This window comes from Rhinatrema bivittatum, chromosome 11, assembly GCF_901001135.1.
Source record: "Rhinatrema bivittatum chromosome 11, aRhiBiv1.1, whole genome shotgun sequence".
In the NCBI taxonomy this organism is placed as follows: domain Eukaryota; kingdom Metazoa; phylum Chordata; class Amphibia; order Gymnophiona; family Rhinatrematidae; genus Rhinatrema; species Rhinatrema bivittatum.
Genome location: NC_042625.1, coordinates 72791622 through 72809054, shown reverse-complemented (window position 1 = coordinate 72809054; position 17433 = coordinate 72791622). Strand labels below are relative to the sequence as shown.

Below are 17433 nucleotides of genomic sequence, written 5' to 3'. Positions count from 1 at the left end.
TGCAGTGGGGGCTGTACCTGCTATCCGAATCTGGAGCTGGAGCAAGGCCCACTTGAAAAGCTGGAGGAAGCAGGAACGGAGTCACTGGAAAAGCTGGGGCAGGAGTTCCTGCAGGAGTTGGTGTCACCAGGAATGGACTGGATGGAGGAGCTGGCGCTGCCTTGAACAGACTCACTGGAGTAGGCCTTTCCCCAGTACAAGTCCAGTCATTATTTCTCCATGTAGCTTGCAAAACAAGGAGGTAATTTCTGCCATAAAGCCAAACTGTCCATGTTTTGGGCTGTCACAGTCCAATAGGGGATTATCCTATTGTAAGGCTGCTTTTGTTAGAAGGCTGCATATGAAGCCCACATTAAGCTTGTCAGTGGGATACTCATGAGGTTACATTGGGAACCATTGCTGGCAATGATTAATGAAGCCCAGGAACCATCCCCGGTGCCATCAATTGGGAAAGACAAGGGCGGGGGGGGGGGGGGGGGTGCTCCCTGTATGCCAGCAGAAAGGTTTCAGGTTAGCACCAGATTGCATATTTGGCTTGCCTTTGAACTTCCGCAGGGTCTCCCTTAATTGGGTCAGGATCAGGGCATCCATAGTAGTAGCTTGAAAAAGTATCTTCAGCTTGTTTTTAGACTAGTACAAGTCATCACAGTACATCTGATCTTCAGTAGTACGTTCAGGAAAAAGCACACCTGACGAGGCTGGATAGCCAAATAAAAGTAAGCCTAGCTTGTGAGGCACCTCAGCATGAAGCAGTAGCAATGGAGCAGGCTTAAGTTCAGAAACCCAGGATAAATGTTTAGAGCAGAACTGTAGAGTTTGATGCAGAGCAAAGAGCAAGGAACAAGGCCAGAAGAGCAGAGGTTTGAGGATGTATCTCAGGAGAACTGGTAGATGTAGTGTATTTGGATTTTCAGAAAGCGTTTGACAAAGTCCCTCATGAGAGGTTTCTAAGAAAACTAAAAAGTCATGGGATAGGAGGCGATGTCCTTTCGTGGATTACAAACTGGTTAAAAGACAGGAAACAGAGTAGGATTAAATGGTCTGTTTTTTCAGTGGATAAAGGTGAAAAGTGGAGTGCCTCAGGGATCTGTACTTAGACCAGTGCTTTTCAATATATTTATAAATGATCTGGAAAGGAATACGATGAGTGAAGTTATCAAATTTGCAGATGGTACAAAATTATTCAGAGTAGTTAAATCACAGATGGATTGTGATAAATTGCAGGAGGACCTTGCGAGATTGGAAGATTGGGCATCCAAATGGCAAATTGAATTTAATGTGGATAAGTGCAAGGTGATGCATATAGGGAAAAATAACCCATGCTGTAATTACACGATGTTAGGTTCCATATTAGGAGTTACCACCCAGGAAAAAGATCTAAGCATCATAGTAGATAATACATTGAAATCATCGGCTCAGAGTGCTGCGGCAGTCAAAAAAGCAAACAATGTTAGGAATTATTAGGAAGGGAATGGTTAATAAAATGGAAGATATCATAATGCCTCTGTATCACTCCATAGTGAGTCCGCACCTTGAGTACTGTGTACAATTCTGGTCGCCGCATCTCAAAAAAGATGTAGTTGCATTGGAGAAGCTACAGAGAAGGGTGACCAAAATGACAAAGGGGATGGAACAACTCCTCTATGAGGACAGGCTAAAGAGGTTAGGGCTATTCAACTTGGAGAAAAGACAGCTGCAGTGAAGTTAGCAAGTAGCACATTTAAAACTAATCAGAGAAAACTCTTTTTCACTCATCGCACTCATCTGGAATTTGTTGCCAGAGGATGTGGTTAGTGCAGTTAGTGTAGCTGGGTTTTAGAAAGGTTTGGATAAGTTCTTGGAGGAGAAGTCTATTAACTACTATTAATCAAGTTGACTTAGGGAATAGCCACTGCTATTACTGGCTTCAGTAGCATGGGATCGGTGTTTGGATACTTGCCAGGTACTTGTAGCCTGCATTAGCCACTGTTGGAAATAGGATGCTGGGCTTGTTGGACCCTTGATCTGACCCAGTATGGCAATTTCTTATGTTCTTATGTTTCTCTTCTTATGTTGCTTTTCTCATACACTATCACCAATCAGGGTACATTCTATACCCTGATTGGTTATCGTATATGCTATTCTGGACCAATGAGGATTTCTGAGGATGGGATTAGCTTCCTGGCAAGTGGAGGATAAATATCCCCAGGTCTGTCTCTGACTCTGCATCTTCTTTGGCTGTTCTTTAGCTTTCTGGCTTCTGCCTTCTAGGGCCACCTATCTAAAGCCATATGGTGCCTGCAGGTGCCTAACAGCAGGTAATTCTTAACCTGTGGGATTTCACTACTAATCAAAGTGAAACTGCATGGATAAACAGGCTAGGAAAATAGTGCACATACTGCAAACACTGTTTTACTCATGGAAATGTCTTTGATTATTACCCTCCCCATGACTGATTCAGGACATGATTCAGACAGTGCTCAGGGATAAAAAGGTTTGTGTTCCAGTTCATCTGTTGTTTCCTCGGGAAAGGCAGTAGTAGGATAGGAGGCATGTGGTCTCTTCTAATTCCTGTTGTATTTCTGACCCAGGCTTGGGAGAGGCTTGAGAAGGCGGAGCATGAGCGGGAGGTGGCGCTGCGAGAAGAGCTGATTCGACAGGAGAAGCTGGAACTGCTAGCTCAGCGCTTCGACCACAAGGCAGCAATGAGGGAGGCATGGCTAAGTGAGAACCAAAAGCTGGTGTCTCAGGTAAGTGGGACATTTTAGCTTGAAAAAAGAGAGCAGGAATACTGGGGAGTGAGAAAGAAATAGAAAATGTAATATGTTATCATCATCATCATCATCAGTTATTATTCACCCATTATCCATCATGTCATCATTTATCGGTCATTATTATTCACTATCAGTCATCATTAATTATTGGTCATCATCAGTGACCATCAATATTATCATCTCCTAATCATTAATCAATAATCATTATCATTCATCATAATCATTCACCATCATCATCATCAGTCATCATCCATCCATTGATCATAAATCAACAATCATCATCAATCAGTATCTTAATCATTCACTACCATCATCACTGGTGGTCATCAGTCATCATCATCTATCCATTGACCATAAATCAACAATCATCAATCAGTATCATAATCATTCACCACCATCATCAACAGTCATCATCATTCATTGACCATCAATCAAGAATCGTTCATTAGTCACTATCATCATCGGTCACCACCATAGTTATCATCAGTCATCATCTATCAAGTCATCCATAAATCATCAGTTGCCATCATTCATCAGTTATCATAATCATCATCAATCGTTCTTCATCAATCATCTGACAAGACAGCAATCTATCAATTGGTCACTATTACTATCATCATTATCTCCACTTTCTGGAGGCAATTTTCAAATATTCTGTGTTGTTGAAAAATACGTGAGCTATTTTAGCCCATATACATGATGCAGATTTTCAAACAGAAACTTTCCATATAGAGGTCCATATTGAGTAAATCGAGGAGTGCAAAAGATATGCGGATAACTTTAATCAGATATTTAGCAGGCCATTCCTGGATAAGTGTTGTGCTGCATATACCCAAATAAATTTATCTGGATAAAGCTTATCCAGATAACTTTAGGATGGGTATTTTTCAACCAGACTTACATGGGTAACTCTATCCGGGTACTGCTGAATATTGGTGCTGCCCAGACAGTGTGAAACCCCGCCATGGGAATGCCCCCAGCACTGCCTCATTTTACCAAGGTACATTTTTTGTGGATAACAAGTTGCCCACATAAAATTTAGCCAAAGAGTAAGGGGAAATGTTCAAATATCAGATTTTGTCCAAAAGTTAGCCGGACAAACCCTTTTTGTATCAACCTCATAGTTTCTCTATGAAAACGGGCACTTGCTGTTTTTTGCTGTTGACCAAGTGGGGCAAAACAGCACTGTTACCCTCCCCAAGCTAAACATCCACCCTCCCCCGTGAATATCTCCTTTTAATGCGGCTGAAAGTTTGTGTGAGGAGGAAGCCCTGTGCACATTTACCCATATTTGACAAGGCCATTGTGGAATTGTAGCCCATTTTAACATGACTAAGAGGACAATTTAAAAACATTTCCACAGAAATGTGTCTTTGGAAACTGCCCACCCTATCTGCAGGCAAAAGCGCGCATGTAGTGCCACAACATGTGTTGCTTTTACCCACAGGTAGAGGAGGCGTTTCTGGGGGTGGAGTCTGGGCGGGGTTAGCACTTATGTGCATACATTTGCATTTTCAAAAGCCTGTACATTTCTATTCATCTGCACAAATAGGGTCAGGTCTGTGAGGGTACTTTTTCTGACTCAGTTCTCAAAGGGGGAGTTTTCCCTCTGAAAGCTGACAGTACTTCCGTGCACAGTTTGAAAGTTGCTCACATAGGGCCTGATTTTCAAAAGAATTTCCACACATAGAATGCTGTTTTCTTTGCATAAATGGCCTTTTGAATATTGCCTTGGGGGGGGGGGGGGATGGTTTGCATGCACAGAAGTGATTTCATGTACACTTTTGCATGCACTAGAAAGAGGCATTCACGGGGGCAGAGAAGGGGTGGGGAAACCATTTCTGTGTATACTTGTGATTTTCGAAATCTACTCGCACACTCGTATACCTGCTAACGAACAGATGTAAATGTGTGCACGTAGGCCGCACTGGGTTCCCCACGTACCTGCTTATTTTCAAAGGAGACATAGGCGCATAAGTTCCGAATTGAAAAGTCAGGCTGCAGTCTGTGTGTAATTTGTACCCACAAACTGTAGCCCTATGTGGGCCACTGAAAATTACCCCCTTTATCCCTTTGAAAATGTCCCTTCCTCTCTTTGTTTTAGAATGAATGGAATATTCAGGCCAGCCATGGCACATCCTGATTTGTTGTAGTAGCCAGCGTTAATAGGCTTAGAGATTCCTGCTACTGTAAACAAGTGAGAATCTCCATCTTCTTAACTGAAAGATCTCCTCCATTGGGAGGCTGTGGAAGAGAGCAGAGGCAGCTGGGAAAGCTCTTCTATTGGTCATTATCACTGGCTGTGCACACTTTCTCATTGCACAGGACAACTTTGGCTATGACTTGCCAGCGGTGGAAGCAGCCATGAAGAAGCATGAGGCCATTGAAGCGGACATCTCTTCCTACCAGGAGCGGATCCAAGTGCTGGAGGAGCTGGCACTAGAGATGGAGGCAGAAAACTACTATGACCTCAAACGTATAAACGCGCAGAAGGACAACATCCTGCGACAGTGGAACCTTCTGACCGAGCTGGTGGAAGCCCGCCGCCAGCGCCTGGAGCAGAACAGGTCCCTCCAGAAGATCTTCCAGGAGATGGTCCACATGATTGACTGGATGGAAGAGATGCAGGTAAGACATGACCAAACGATAGTCGTCGCTTCTAGAGAGGACTATTTTGAATAGCCGGTGTGGTTTGCAATACATTCAGAAGCTTTTAGCCCTCGCATATTGCCGTCACTTTTCAAAGTCAAACTGCCTGTTGCCCCTGAGAATTAGCACGCACACTAAAGGAGTCTGCATGCTGTGCACCTGCTGGTTATGCAAGGGACCGAGAGGTGACAAAATAGCGCACGCACATATCTGCACACTATTTTCCTCTCCTGATGTAAATACACCGACAGGAATGGTTTTTTTTTAACTTGGCTTAAAGTATGCATGCTATAGAAGCCAGTGGAGGACAATTTTCAACCAAGCTATTTACATAGATAAATGGCTTTCAGATTTATCCACAAAAGAAGTAATTTTCCAAGGCATTAGTGCAGGTAAAACTGTGTTTTATGTGCAGAAATAGCCATTTACAAAATAGCCCTTCTGATAAGCAGGTAATCTTACATGATCATGCTCTGTTTGCACGTACGTTTACCTGGGCTGAGCAGAGGCATTTCCGGGGTGGGGTTTGGACTTACATGCATACTTTTGGATTTTAAAAAGAATGAGTGGACTTATATATGCAAGTCCGTTTTGAAAAGTGGTTTAACTTATGTGTGTTTTTGCCAATTTTCTTTTGCACGATGTTACAAAATTACCCTCCATGGGGCTGATTTTCAGTGCTTTTTACTGCATAAAACTCTATTTTATACACATAAGTGATATTTTGAAAATCAGCCCTTTGTGCATGTGGATTTATGTGCATACTTTAGAAAATCAAAAGCATGTGTACAAATCCTTTTCCCTCACTACTCTGCTCCCTGGAACACCTACTTCAACTGAGGGGAAAAGGACCTTCGAAAATCGGGTTTTGCTTGTACTTTACGTTTGTCTGAACAGTTATCTACTGCATATTTCTATTTAAAAGAAGGCAATCGGATCAACACTCAAGAGTAACTTTTTAAACAAATAAAAAATAAATGCAAAGAAATATGATGCCATCCAAAGGAACTGTCTTGCATTTATTTGCATTTTGTTTTTATCCTTGGTGTTCCACATATAAGATGCGGGTAGCATCCAAGGACTTTGGGAAGCATCTATTAGAGGTGGAGGATCTGCTGCAGAAGCATGGCCTGCTGGAGGCGGACATCGCTGCCCAGACAGAGAGGGTCCATGCACTCAATGAAGCTGCTCTGAAATTTACAGAAGTGCGGGGTAGGTTGCTTTTGAAGACAAGTCTCATAAGCAATGAGGCAAGAAAATATATACTCTTCCCTTCAGATTTGTTGAGTAAGTTGGTAATTTGCTGATGCCTTTCTTTTATTGGCAAAAAAATCCCCATTCACTTCTATAAATAGAGGACTGGAGGGTTGATATCTAAGGGGTAGATTTTTAAAGGGTTACGCGCGTAACCCCGAAATCCTACCCCTGCGTGTACCGAGCCTATTTTGCATAGGCTCGGTGGCACGCACAAGCCCCCGGACGCGCGTATGTCCCGGGGCTTTGAAAAAGGGGTGCTCCGGGGGCGGGGCAGGGGGGCAGGGCCGGGGGTGGGGCGGCGGTCCGGGGGCGGTCCCGAGTCCTCCGGCACAGTGGCTGTGCCAGGGGATGGCGCACTGGCAGCTGGCCGGCGGGCGCAAGTTATGCCTGCCTCGGGCAGGCGTAACTTGATAACAAAGGTAGGGGGGGATTTAGTTAGGGCTGGGGGGTGGGTTAGATAGGGGAAGGGAGGGGAAGGTGGGGGGGATCGAAAGGAAAGTTCCCTCCGAGGAGGAAGAGAGAAGGGATAGCAGGGATATGAAAGATGAACTCTTAGAAACTAAGGGGCAGATTTTTAATTTTACGCGCGCGGGGTACATTTGTGCGCACTACCCGGTGCGCACAAACGTACACCCGATTTTATAACATGTGCGCGCTGCTGTGCGCATGTTATAAAATCCAGGGTTAGCCCGATGGCTTTCCCTGTTCCCTCCGAGGTCGCTCCGAGCGCGCACATGTTATAAAATCGGGTGTACGTTTGTGCATGCCGGGTAGTGCGCACAAATGTACCCCGCACGCATAAAATTAAAAATCTGCCCCTTAGTTTCTAAGAGTTCATCTTTCATATCCCTGCTATCCCTTCTCTCTTCCAGGGTCTTGTAGGGTGTTAAATGTCACATCATAGGACTGTGTAGGGGAACCTTATTATTATAGAAGTTGTAGTTTTCCTGCTCTGTGGATAAATGGAAAATTTCAGCTTGAAGTACTGTCAAGAAGGTGCCTTTCATGACCATAAGAATGGTTTAAAAATTGTTTTAATAAAAAGGAATTATAAAGGCCTAAGTGATATACATTTATTATAAAAATGGAGGCACATGAGCAGCCTTTGATTCTGTGGAAGCAGAAATGCTAAAAATAATCAACCAATCATGAATTATTTGCATGACCAATGTCATGGAACCCAGAAGTTACTAGTTGGCATTCTTTTCTTCCAGGTTACCAACCATGTGACCCACAGGTGATCTGTAACCGAGTTAATCATGTGAAGACCTGTATGGAGGAGCTGCGTGATCTTGCCATTAGAAGTCGAGTGGAACTGGAGGAATCCAGTCACCTCTGGGCTTTCTTCCAAGAGATGGAAGAGGCAGAAAGCTGGGTACGAGAGAAGGAGCAGATACTGTCCTCCCAGAGCTATGGGAAAGACCTGAGTGGCGTCATGAGGCTCATGAACAAGCATAAGATTTTAACTGCGGAACTGGGCAGAAGGAGGACCCTGCTGAACCAAACCATGAAGAAAGGGGAGCAGATCTTGGCCAAGAAGCACACTGGAGCAACCAACATCTATGAGAAGATCAAAGAAGTCAGGGTGCAGTGGACAAGGCTGGAGGAAATGACTTGCATCCACCAACAGAAGCTTCATGATTCCTCAAATTTCCACCAGTTCAGTGCAGACACGGATGACTTGGTGGCTTGGCTCCAGGACACTTACCGCCTTGTGTCCAGCGACGACTTTGGCCATGATGAGTACTCAACCCAATCTCTGGTGAAGAAGCATAAAGGAGTGGTGGAAGAGATTGAGAAACATCGGGTGGTGGTTTTGTCTCTGCGGAAACATCTGGCCATTCTGGCGCCAGAGTACAGAGACCTGGTGGACGTGCAGATCCGCATTGTGGAGGTAGAGCAGCTCTACAGTGAGGTGGCGGAAGTGGCAGTGCTGCGGCGGCAGTGGCTGCAGGATGCCTTGGCTGTCTACAGAATGTTCAGTGAGGTGAATGCTTGTGAGGTTTGGATCGACGAGAAGGAACAGTGGCTAAACAAAATGGAGGTACCAGAAAAGCTGGAAGATGTGGAGGTTGTTCAGCACAGGTATGGAACCCAATCTAGGTGAAAGGCCAAGTATACAGAACTCAAATATCGATAAGATTAATACAATTAATAGTTTTCATGTTTACTTGGTGAAAACTTCTGCTGGCTGTACTGGCTCTGGAGAAAACTAGATTTTCGACAGATTGCATGATATTTTTTAGCAGACTAATGTAAGGATTATCTAAAGCTAATGTCGTACATGACATTTTGAGGCCACTTAGGTTTTCTGTGCAGGTGCTGGGTTCTGGAAGCACGCTTTCAGGAGCAGGGCAGGACCGCAGGGCAGGAGCTGGGTTTATCTTCTGCCTAGCCAGCCCCTTCCTCCGCTGGCGGAACATCATAGCTGGAAACTGAGCTGGTTTTCTGCCTAGCCAGCCCTTGGATTCTGGGGTCCAGTAGGACTTAACTGGACAGGCTGAATAAGGCAGAACAGACTGGAATTTGAGCTCAGATACAGGCTGGATGTTGTGAGCAGAGATGGACTGGGAGCAGAGGTCTGGTTATTGGTACAAGGAAGAAGCTGAGAACTGGATACTGGAACAGCATGGAGCTGAGGACTGGACACTGGGACCGGCGAGTGCAGGATACTGAACAAGGCCTGGACTAAACAGAGGCACAAGCTAGGATACTGAGCAGGGACTGGGCTGGGCAGGGCACGTCAAGACCAGACAAAGACAATATCAAACTAAGCAGACTAGGGCAGGACTTAGACAAGGCAGACAAGGACAACACAGAACAGAGAACACTGAGGCCTGAAGGCAGCAACACAGAAGGCCCATAGGCTACTAAGCAAAGGGCCCGGAGGCCACTTAGCAAAGTAGGTCACAGAGCAAGGCCTAAGGAGACAAGGCAAGGTAAGGCCTGAGTAGGCCACAAAGCAAAGGGCAAGAGAAAGGAAGGCCCAGAGGCCACAAGGCAAGGTGAGGCCTAGATAATCCGCAAGGCAAGGAGCAAGATACAGGAAGGCCCAGAGGCCACAAGGCAAAGTAAGGCATAGAAAAGCTGCAAGGCAAAGAGCAAGATACAGGAAGGCCTGGAGGCCACAAGGCATAGAACAAGGTAAAAGCAGCCGGGTCAGAGAGGCAAGGGTGACTCCATGAAATGGCATCTAGGTTCTGGCAAGACAGGGTTAAATGGGGCTGGAGCTTGGGTGTGGTGCGAGCAGCAAGTTGGCAAGGCTGGAGATGAAGCTCACTGAAGACCCCTGATGGAGAGGAGGCTGCACCACAGGCTGAGTCAGGTGGCCAGTGGCTTTGACACTATTCAAGCACTCCTGCTGATGGAGCACAAAAAAGCACGTCTTAGAGCTGAATAATCAATATATTAAGTTTTGCTACTTTATTGCCCTACCTGGGGGCTCTCTTTCAGGATTGCAATGTGTAGCTGTGGTGTAGGGCAGAGTTCTTAGGGAGAATGTGTGGCTTTTTTTTAGCCCAATTGGTCACCAAATGTAGCCCAAAATTCAAAAGTTGTGAAAATAGTTTTTAGTCTGCACGACAGTGCACAAATTCCTGCCTTGTCTGCATACAAGTTTACAAAATTAAGAATGTATATCAAAAAGTAAAAAAAGATTGATAGAAAAGCAGAAAATCAAGGCTGTCATGTTCAGCGTGCAGAGCTGCGCCATTCAAGATGTATTAGAACTTCTAATTTAGATGCAAGTCCAGGTTGGGGACATGACCTGACCCCCTCCCCCCCCCCCCCCAGGGCACTATATAGTTTGCCCCGGCCGTGCTGACCCCTGCCCATTCAGCGCAATATTGTAAAAACAAGTGAAAATTAAAAAAAATGTACGCGTTGTGCAGATATTGAATTCTCGCGCGCAGTTTGGGTTTGAGAAGCGTGCTGGCACATATGTGGCGTGCACGGGAATCGGTCGAGACTCATTAGCGGAGGTGTAGAAGCTCCACCTAAAAATCAAGGCTGTCCTGTTCAATGATGCCTCCTGCCTCTAAATGGAGCTTGTGAGGGATTTCCTTTTTTTTTGTTTTTTGAAATGGTTTGGCTAAAGAAAGGGGTGCAGAACAAAGGGAAAAAAACCAGGCAGGCACTTTAGGACAGAAATTCCCGCATTGTCTGCCTACGGAAATCATCCCAGAGAAACACGGGCACATATACTGGCCAGCCTGGGTTGATGGCGTGCAGTCACCGTCGTCTGTCCCTGCTCACGGCTTGCGGTAGCTTGCTGGGGACTGTGGCGCTTTAAGCACATTTCCCCCCCCCCCCCCCGCCCACCACGCTCCCCTTCCGCTTCCTGCAAGACTCCCAAGAAAAAAAAAAAGAAGCCCAAAATCCCGCAGCCGAAAAAACGGAAACATTTCCCACCCACGCTCGTTGGAAAGTAACCCAACTGGGCGTGAAAACCGCCCATCTGGCAAGACTGCTCTGTGGACTGTGTGTGTGGGGTGTGTGTGTGTGTGTGTGTGTGTGGTCTGTGTGCGTGTTGTGTGTGTGGTCTGTGTGTGTGTGTGTGTGGTGTATGTATGTGTGTATGTGGTCTGGGTGCGTGTGGTCTGTGTGTATGTGTGTGTGTGGTGTGGTGTGTGTGGTGTGTCTATGTGTGTATGTGTGTGTGTGTGTGTGTGTCTTTGCACAATAAAGTTGTGTCGTGCCGTTCTGATGTGCTTGTTTCCCGCAGATTTGAGAGCCTGGATCAGGAAATGAACAGCCTGATGGGGCGCGTCCTGGATGTGAATCAGATTGTGCAGCAGCTGGTTGATGGGGGTCACCCCAGTGCTTCCGAAGTCAGAGCTTGTCAGGAGCATTTGAATAGCAGGTACTGGGATCCCTGGGGGGGTGGGGGGTGTCCTTCCCTCTGAGCCAGCACTGATCCAGGATCCCAGCCTGGAGTTGGGGGAGGGGGGGAGGGAGTAAAGGGGTGAAAGGGTGAAAGGGTTCTTCTCTCTAAACCTGTACTGACGGGGGGGGGGGGGGGGGGGGTGTCAGTTTACAAAGGGTTTAGGCGCTTAACCTTGAGTTAGGTGTCTAAATTGGCTCCTTTAAAAACTGCCTGGAGAAGAATGCCTTCGTTTTGGAACTTATTTACACCCACTTTTCTATTCTGACCTAATGTCTCCCGCTTTTTATCTATTTACTGAATGTATCCATGCCTTATTACTTTATGGATAAAATAGTGTGGTTGCCTTGTCAGTCCACTTGTTAGGCTTTATTTTAGTTACTTTATGCAATCTGCCATGGGCCTAGCTTTAAGAAAGGTCAGAGTATCAAATGCCTATAAATAAATACATTTACAGGGTTGAGAATGTGACAGCTATGGGGGCAAAGTTAGGGTGGGGATAAAATTGAGAAATAGCTCAAAAAGTTAGGCGCCTCGGGCTGATTTTCAATACTAAATATCTAACTTAGGGGCCTGCTTACGAAGGTGCATTAAAACAGCCACTTCACACAGCTCATTGTTTTCCATGGGATTTGCTACATTGAAATGTGAGTTCCACAGTTTAGTAAATCCCACGAACCAGCAGCTGATCCCTTGGGCTGCAGGCTTTAAAGGGACGTAACACTGAGCTCCTTTCCCCCGCCCGACACCAACTCCTTGCTCAAAGAAAAGATCCCTTGCTTGAGTGTAACCTCCCCAACAGAGCGAGCAGATAGCGTGCAGGGCGAAAGGAAGCCTCGGGTCAGCTGGCACTATTTCGAATTTCGGGACCAGTTAGAGGGTAATTTTCCAAAGGACTGACGTCCTGAAACCCCAATCTCTTCACATAGATGTCCATTTGAACATCAGTTTGGGGTATATGCACGTCCTAGTTTGTGCGAAACATGATTTTGTGTGTTTTTACGCCCATAGTAAGTAGGCGTTCTGGAAGTGGGGAGGGCGGAGTTAGGAGGGGAAAGGGATTTACATGCATCCTTTCGATTTCTGAAAGCATGCGTGAAAGACCGTACCCACAAAATTACACCTACTCTCAAACAGGAGTAAGGGGGAGGGGGGCAGGGAAGGGTTTCCGTGTACACCTACAAATTTTCAAAGCACGCATAAATCTGCTCTGAAAATTCTGTCTAAAGTCTGTGGGTTTCAGGGATTCTACATTTCAGGGAATTTTCAGCTGAAAACTTAGGTCCTATATTTAGGAAATAAATTTTGGTCATCTAATTGGGTCTTTTTTAAAATGGACCCCTGTGTCTCAGCATTGAGTTAGGGGCACTGCCTTTCTCATTCCTCCCCTTTCCTTATTCTTATTATTCTTATTTTCTAACAGGTGGAATAGGATTGTTGAGCTTGTTGAGCAGAAGAAGGACCACCTGGACTCCATCCTGCAAATCCAGAACTACCTGCTGGAGTGCACAGAGCTCAAGTCACAAATCTCAGAGAAGAGGAAGGCCATGGAGTCCACGCAGTGCAGCAACAGTGACCTAGGGGGAGTCCTTTCCCTTCAGCGGAAGCTCTCCACCATGGAGGCCGCCCTGGTGGCCATAGAGCCTAAGCTGATTGAGCTCCAGCAGGAGGCGGAGGTGCTGGCCACCGCCCACCCAGCCCAAGCCATGAGCATTCTGCTGCAGTTTGAGGAGATCAGTGAGGAGTGGGAGGCCTTGAAGAAGATCCTGCAGGGCTGCGAGGACTCGCTGACCGTGGCCACCAGGCTGCAGCAGTTCATTCAAGACTTGGACAACTTTCTCACCTGGCTGGTCAAGACCCAGACAGCTGTTGCCACAGAGGAGCTGCCCAGCAATCTCCAGGAGGCTGAGAAGCTCCTGAATCAGCATGCAGCCCTCAAAGAGGACATTAACCATTATGAAGAGGACTATAACAAGATCCAGACTCTGAGCGAGCTGCTGTCCTTGGAGGAAGCGGACATCCCCTACCTGTCCCTGCAGCAGTGGCTCCAGAAGTTGGAGGCAGGATGGAACAAGCTGCTGCTCATGTGGGAGAGCAGGCGGGAGGTCCTTGTACAGTCTCACATCTTCCACCTCTTCCTGCGCGATGTCAAACAGGCTGAGGTGTGCCTGAACAACCAGGTAACCTGGCCACAGAACCCGCTTTGTAACGGCAGGGTGAACAGATGCATAAACCTACTGCTTCCGCTCTCCTATCCCATCCTTTCCCCTAGGCATAGACTCAGTACAGCAGAACCCAAACCTAAACACTTACTGCTGGACTTCACAGATAGGATCTCCCATTATAGCTTTGTACAATTTTCAAAAGCCTTTTACCCAGGTAAATACTGATTCCCCTGCTTAACAGGGCAAAGCGCCCCCCTTCGAGGGCAATTTGCAAGCAGTGAAAACGGATCAGTGCCCTGTTTGAAAGCTGCCTTCAGCCCGGCTGAAAGTGTAAATGGACTTTACATCGTGTGCGTACTTTTCCCCGGACTGCAAAGTGTTCCGGGAGGCGAAGGAGTTAACGAGCCCACATACTTGACATTTCCAAAAGTACTCTCATGCTATTTTATCCCCTCACACAGAACAGCACCTGCCAAGTATAGGGGTGCTTTTAATCCACCACAACTTCAAGTTAATTCTCAGCGAGAAGCTGCCATATTTTATAAGCCATCCCCCAACATTTATTTTATTATATCTCAAATTTTATACCGCTGTCTTAAAAATAGCTCAGGGCTCCAGAGCTCCCTCAAGGAACCTGCAGCCATCGGCCTTTAATCCAGCCACTAATTGCCACCCCTGAGCAAAGACCATGATGCCTTCGCCCCCCCACTCCCCACCTCGGGGGCTTTGAACGCTGCCGCCACAGCATCCCCCACTCCAGCCCACCTGGGGAGTGGCAGACCCGACTCGGGGAACGAATCGGTGACCTTCCACGTGGCAGTGCCACTGAGATACTGGGCTGACTTCCATTCCCATCCTTCCCAATATAAATATGTCATGGGGTACAGTTTAAAGAGATTTCCACAGACAAATGAGAGTTTAAAAATTACTCATCCTACGTGGGGAGAAGGGATGGTGTTGGGGCAGGGTTAGCGTTGGCCAGATAAACTATACACGAGGATTTCATTTTGAAGTCCTCGCATATTATTCACCTTGCACATGTTGCACTTTCATAGTGCTTGCAGGCCTGCAAGCACTATGGGGAGGATGAAAATTAGTCTTTTGATGCGTATGTGTAATATTTATAGAGCTGCCACATTACCCAGTTCCATGAAGGAGGTTTTTGGCCAGTCTTGGATTTCTGGCAACCCCAACCTAACGCATTATGAGATATCAGGGACTACAAATACCACGCTGTATTGGGATATGAATTCAAAACCATAAATGGCCAAAACAATCTGAAACTTGGAAACTTGGCTTCTCTGCGTACAGCTTGCAAAGTCCCCCTGAACTGCCTGCAGGGTTACCCATTGAAAATGTGCTGCTTTGCACACTGTGGGTGCAGAGTTCCCCACGGGTAGCGAGTATTGCAAAGTCTGCACCGTGAAATCACTTTCCTTTCCCCTAACCTAACCTTGCTCATTTTACCCGCACTGCAAAGGGTGGGGGGGGGGGGGTCGTGGGGGGGTGGTGTGTATGTGTGTGTGGTGTGGGCATGTTTTCAAAAGTCCTTTTTACATGGGTGAATAAATACGAGTTTCTTCTTTATCCAGCCAGACCAGTCCAGATGCATGGGTTATGCCCATCAACCAGCAGATGGAGAAAGAGACTAACAGGTCTGCTGATGTCAATCCTTATAGGTTACCGTGCTGACCTGAGCCTGTCTCCAGCAGATGGTAGGCAGGCATCCGGTGCTCTATACTGAGGTCTGGTTAGGCCAGGTGAAGACGAAGATAGTCTTTAGTTCTGAATGGGCAGTTTTTTAGGTGAAAGTCATGTACTTCCTCCCTCAGGGGAGCATAGCCCATTAAAGGGAAGCTTTTGATGAAGATCTCGAGAAAATGGCTAAGTCTTGGGCAGAGTGCAAGAAGCCCAGGCTTCTGGAGGATAGGCCAAAGAGATTTTTGTGTTGGTCTCAGTCTAGGAATTGGTTTTGTGATTTGAAGAGGACCAAGCATAGAAACGTAGAAACGTGACAGCAGAAAAAGACTATATGGCCATCTGCCCAACTAATTTAGCTTTTTCAATTCCTATCACTTCCTCAGAGATCCTCTGGGTTTATCCCATGCTTTCTTGAATTCAGATACTGCTTTTGTCTCCATGACCTTCAGTGGGAGGTTGTTCTATGCATTCACTACCCTCTCTGTAAAGAAATATTTCCTAAGATTACTCCTGAACCTACCCCCTTTCACACTCCTCCCATGACTCCTCGTTCTAGAGCCTCTTTTCTGTTGAAAATAGCTCACCTATATCATAAATGTCTTTCCCTGTACGTACCCGGATCAGTCCAGGCTTCCGGGTTTATGCATCCCTGCCAGCAGATGGAGGTAGAGAAAGTAAATGTCTTTATCATATCTCACCTTTTCTCAAGGTTATACATTTTTAGATCTTTAACTCTGACTCCAAATTGTAAGGCAGTTGCATATAATAACTTATATATTATAAACTGTTCCTTTATGACGATCCAAGCTTATCAGAAATAATACTATACTGTTTGTCTTAGATAATGGTTGCTTTATTAGGGATTTCTTTAGGGCTAACACAATGATCTTACTGCTATAAACTTATTACTTGTTAGATGTTACAAGGATTTCGGATTCAGAAAGCGTTACAAATAGAAAATATTTTGTTATCAAATCAGTGCGGCACTAGCATATCAAATCATCTGTAGCTTGTAGTTAAAGGTTACCAATGTTGTTCTAACTAAACTCCATAAAATCAATATTCAAAGCATGTACAGCGCTATTTAGCCAGATAAGCGGGACTTATGCTGCTAAGTAGTGCATGCTAAATATGTGCCTATCTTCAGCAGCTGCTGCTTAGCTGTATAAGTCCCTTATCTGGCTAAATAAGGCTGAACGCGCTTTGAATATTGACCTCATGAAAAGTAGGCATGTACTGGGCAGATCGGGTGGCGGAGAAAGTTGGACGTATAACTTATACACCTAACTACCGATATTTGGAGTTAGCCATATAAGCAGGTCTAAACTTAGCCGGGTTGCCTTATTTGGATAAGTGCACACATATATGCATATATTCAGCAGCTTTGCCGTGCCACTGAATATACATAGTAACTTAGCCAGATTAGTCATATTTGGCTAAGTTACTTAAACGGTCAGTGCTGAATATTGAACTCAGCATGAATATAAATGCCCATTTTACAATGGAGTCTGGTTTTTTTTTTTAATTTATACTTTATTGAATTTTCATTTAAAACTTTCAAACAAAAATATCAGAATGTAATATGATCTTTACAATTACTACATATAATTTCCAAAAAGAAGTATTCATCTCTATTACATAACCCATATTGTGGGGGATCTTAATTATATAATACAATCAACAAATAAACTCCAAAGAGAGAGAGAGAGAATTTGGCATTCTATTGACCTTCTGTATTGTTTCCTCCAATTATTTCTTTATCTGAGATAAAAGTTTCTAATTGCAACGGGTCACCAAAACTATATTTCTTCCCCCTGTAGTTAATATAGCATACCGATGGATATTTAAGAAAAAAGGTAGCCCCTAGGGCTACTACTTTAACTTTCAGGGAGAGAAAATGTCTCCTTTTAGCCTGTGTGGCTCGGGATACATCAGGAAAAATCAATATCTGTTGACCACAAAAGTTTAATTCTCTGTGTTTAAGGAAGTCCCTAAACACTCTATCCTTATCACTTTTTAACAACAT

At 45.4% G+C, this 17433-nt stretch overlaps 1 protein-coding gene across 1 annotated transcript in view; it reads left to right on the top strand.

Annotated features, from left to right (window-relative positions):
* The window catches only part of SPTBN4 (spectrin beta, non-erythrocytic 4), a 114076-nt gene that overhangs the window by 10784 nt on the left and 85859 nt on the right, over positions 1–17433 (top strand). Inside the window, exons 10-15 of the mRNA XM_029571090.1 lie at positions 2571–2729; positions 5079–5381; positions 6464–6614; positions 7874–8744; positions 11383–11520; positions 12965–13721. Of these exons, the coding sequence (XP_029426950.1) occupies positions 2571–2729; positions 5079–5381; positions 6464–6614; positions 7874–8744; positions 11383–11520; positions 12965–13721 (2379 nt within the window). The remainder of the gene's footprint in view (positions 1–2570; positions 2730–5078; positions 5382–6463; positions 6615–7873; positions 8745–11382; positions 11521–12964; positions 13722–17433) is intronic.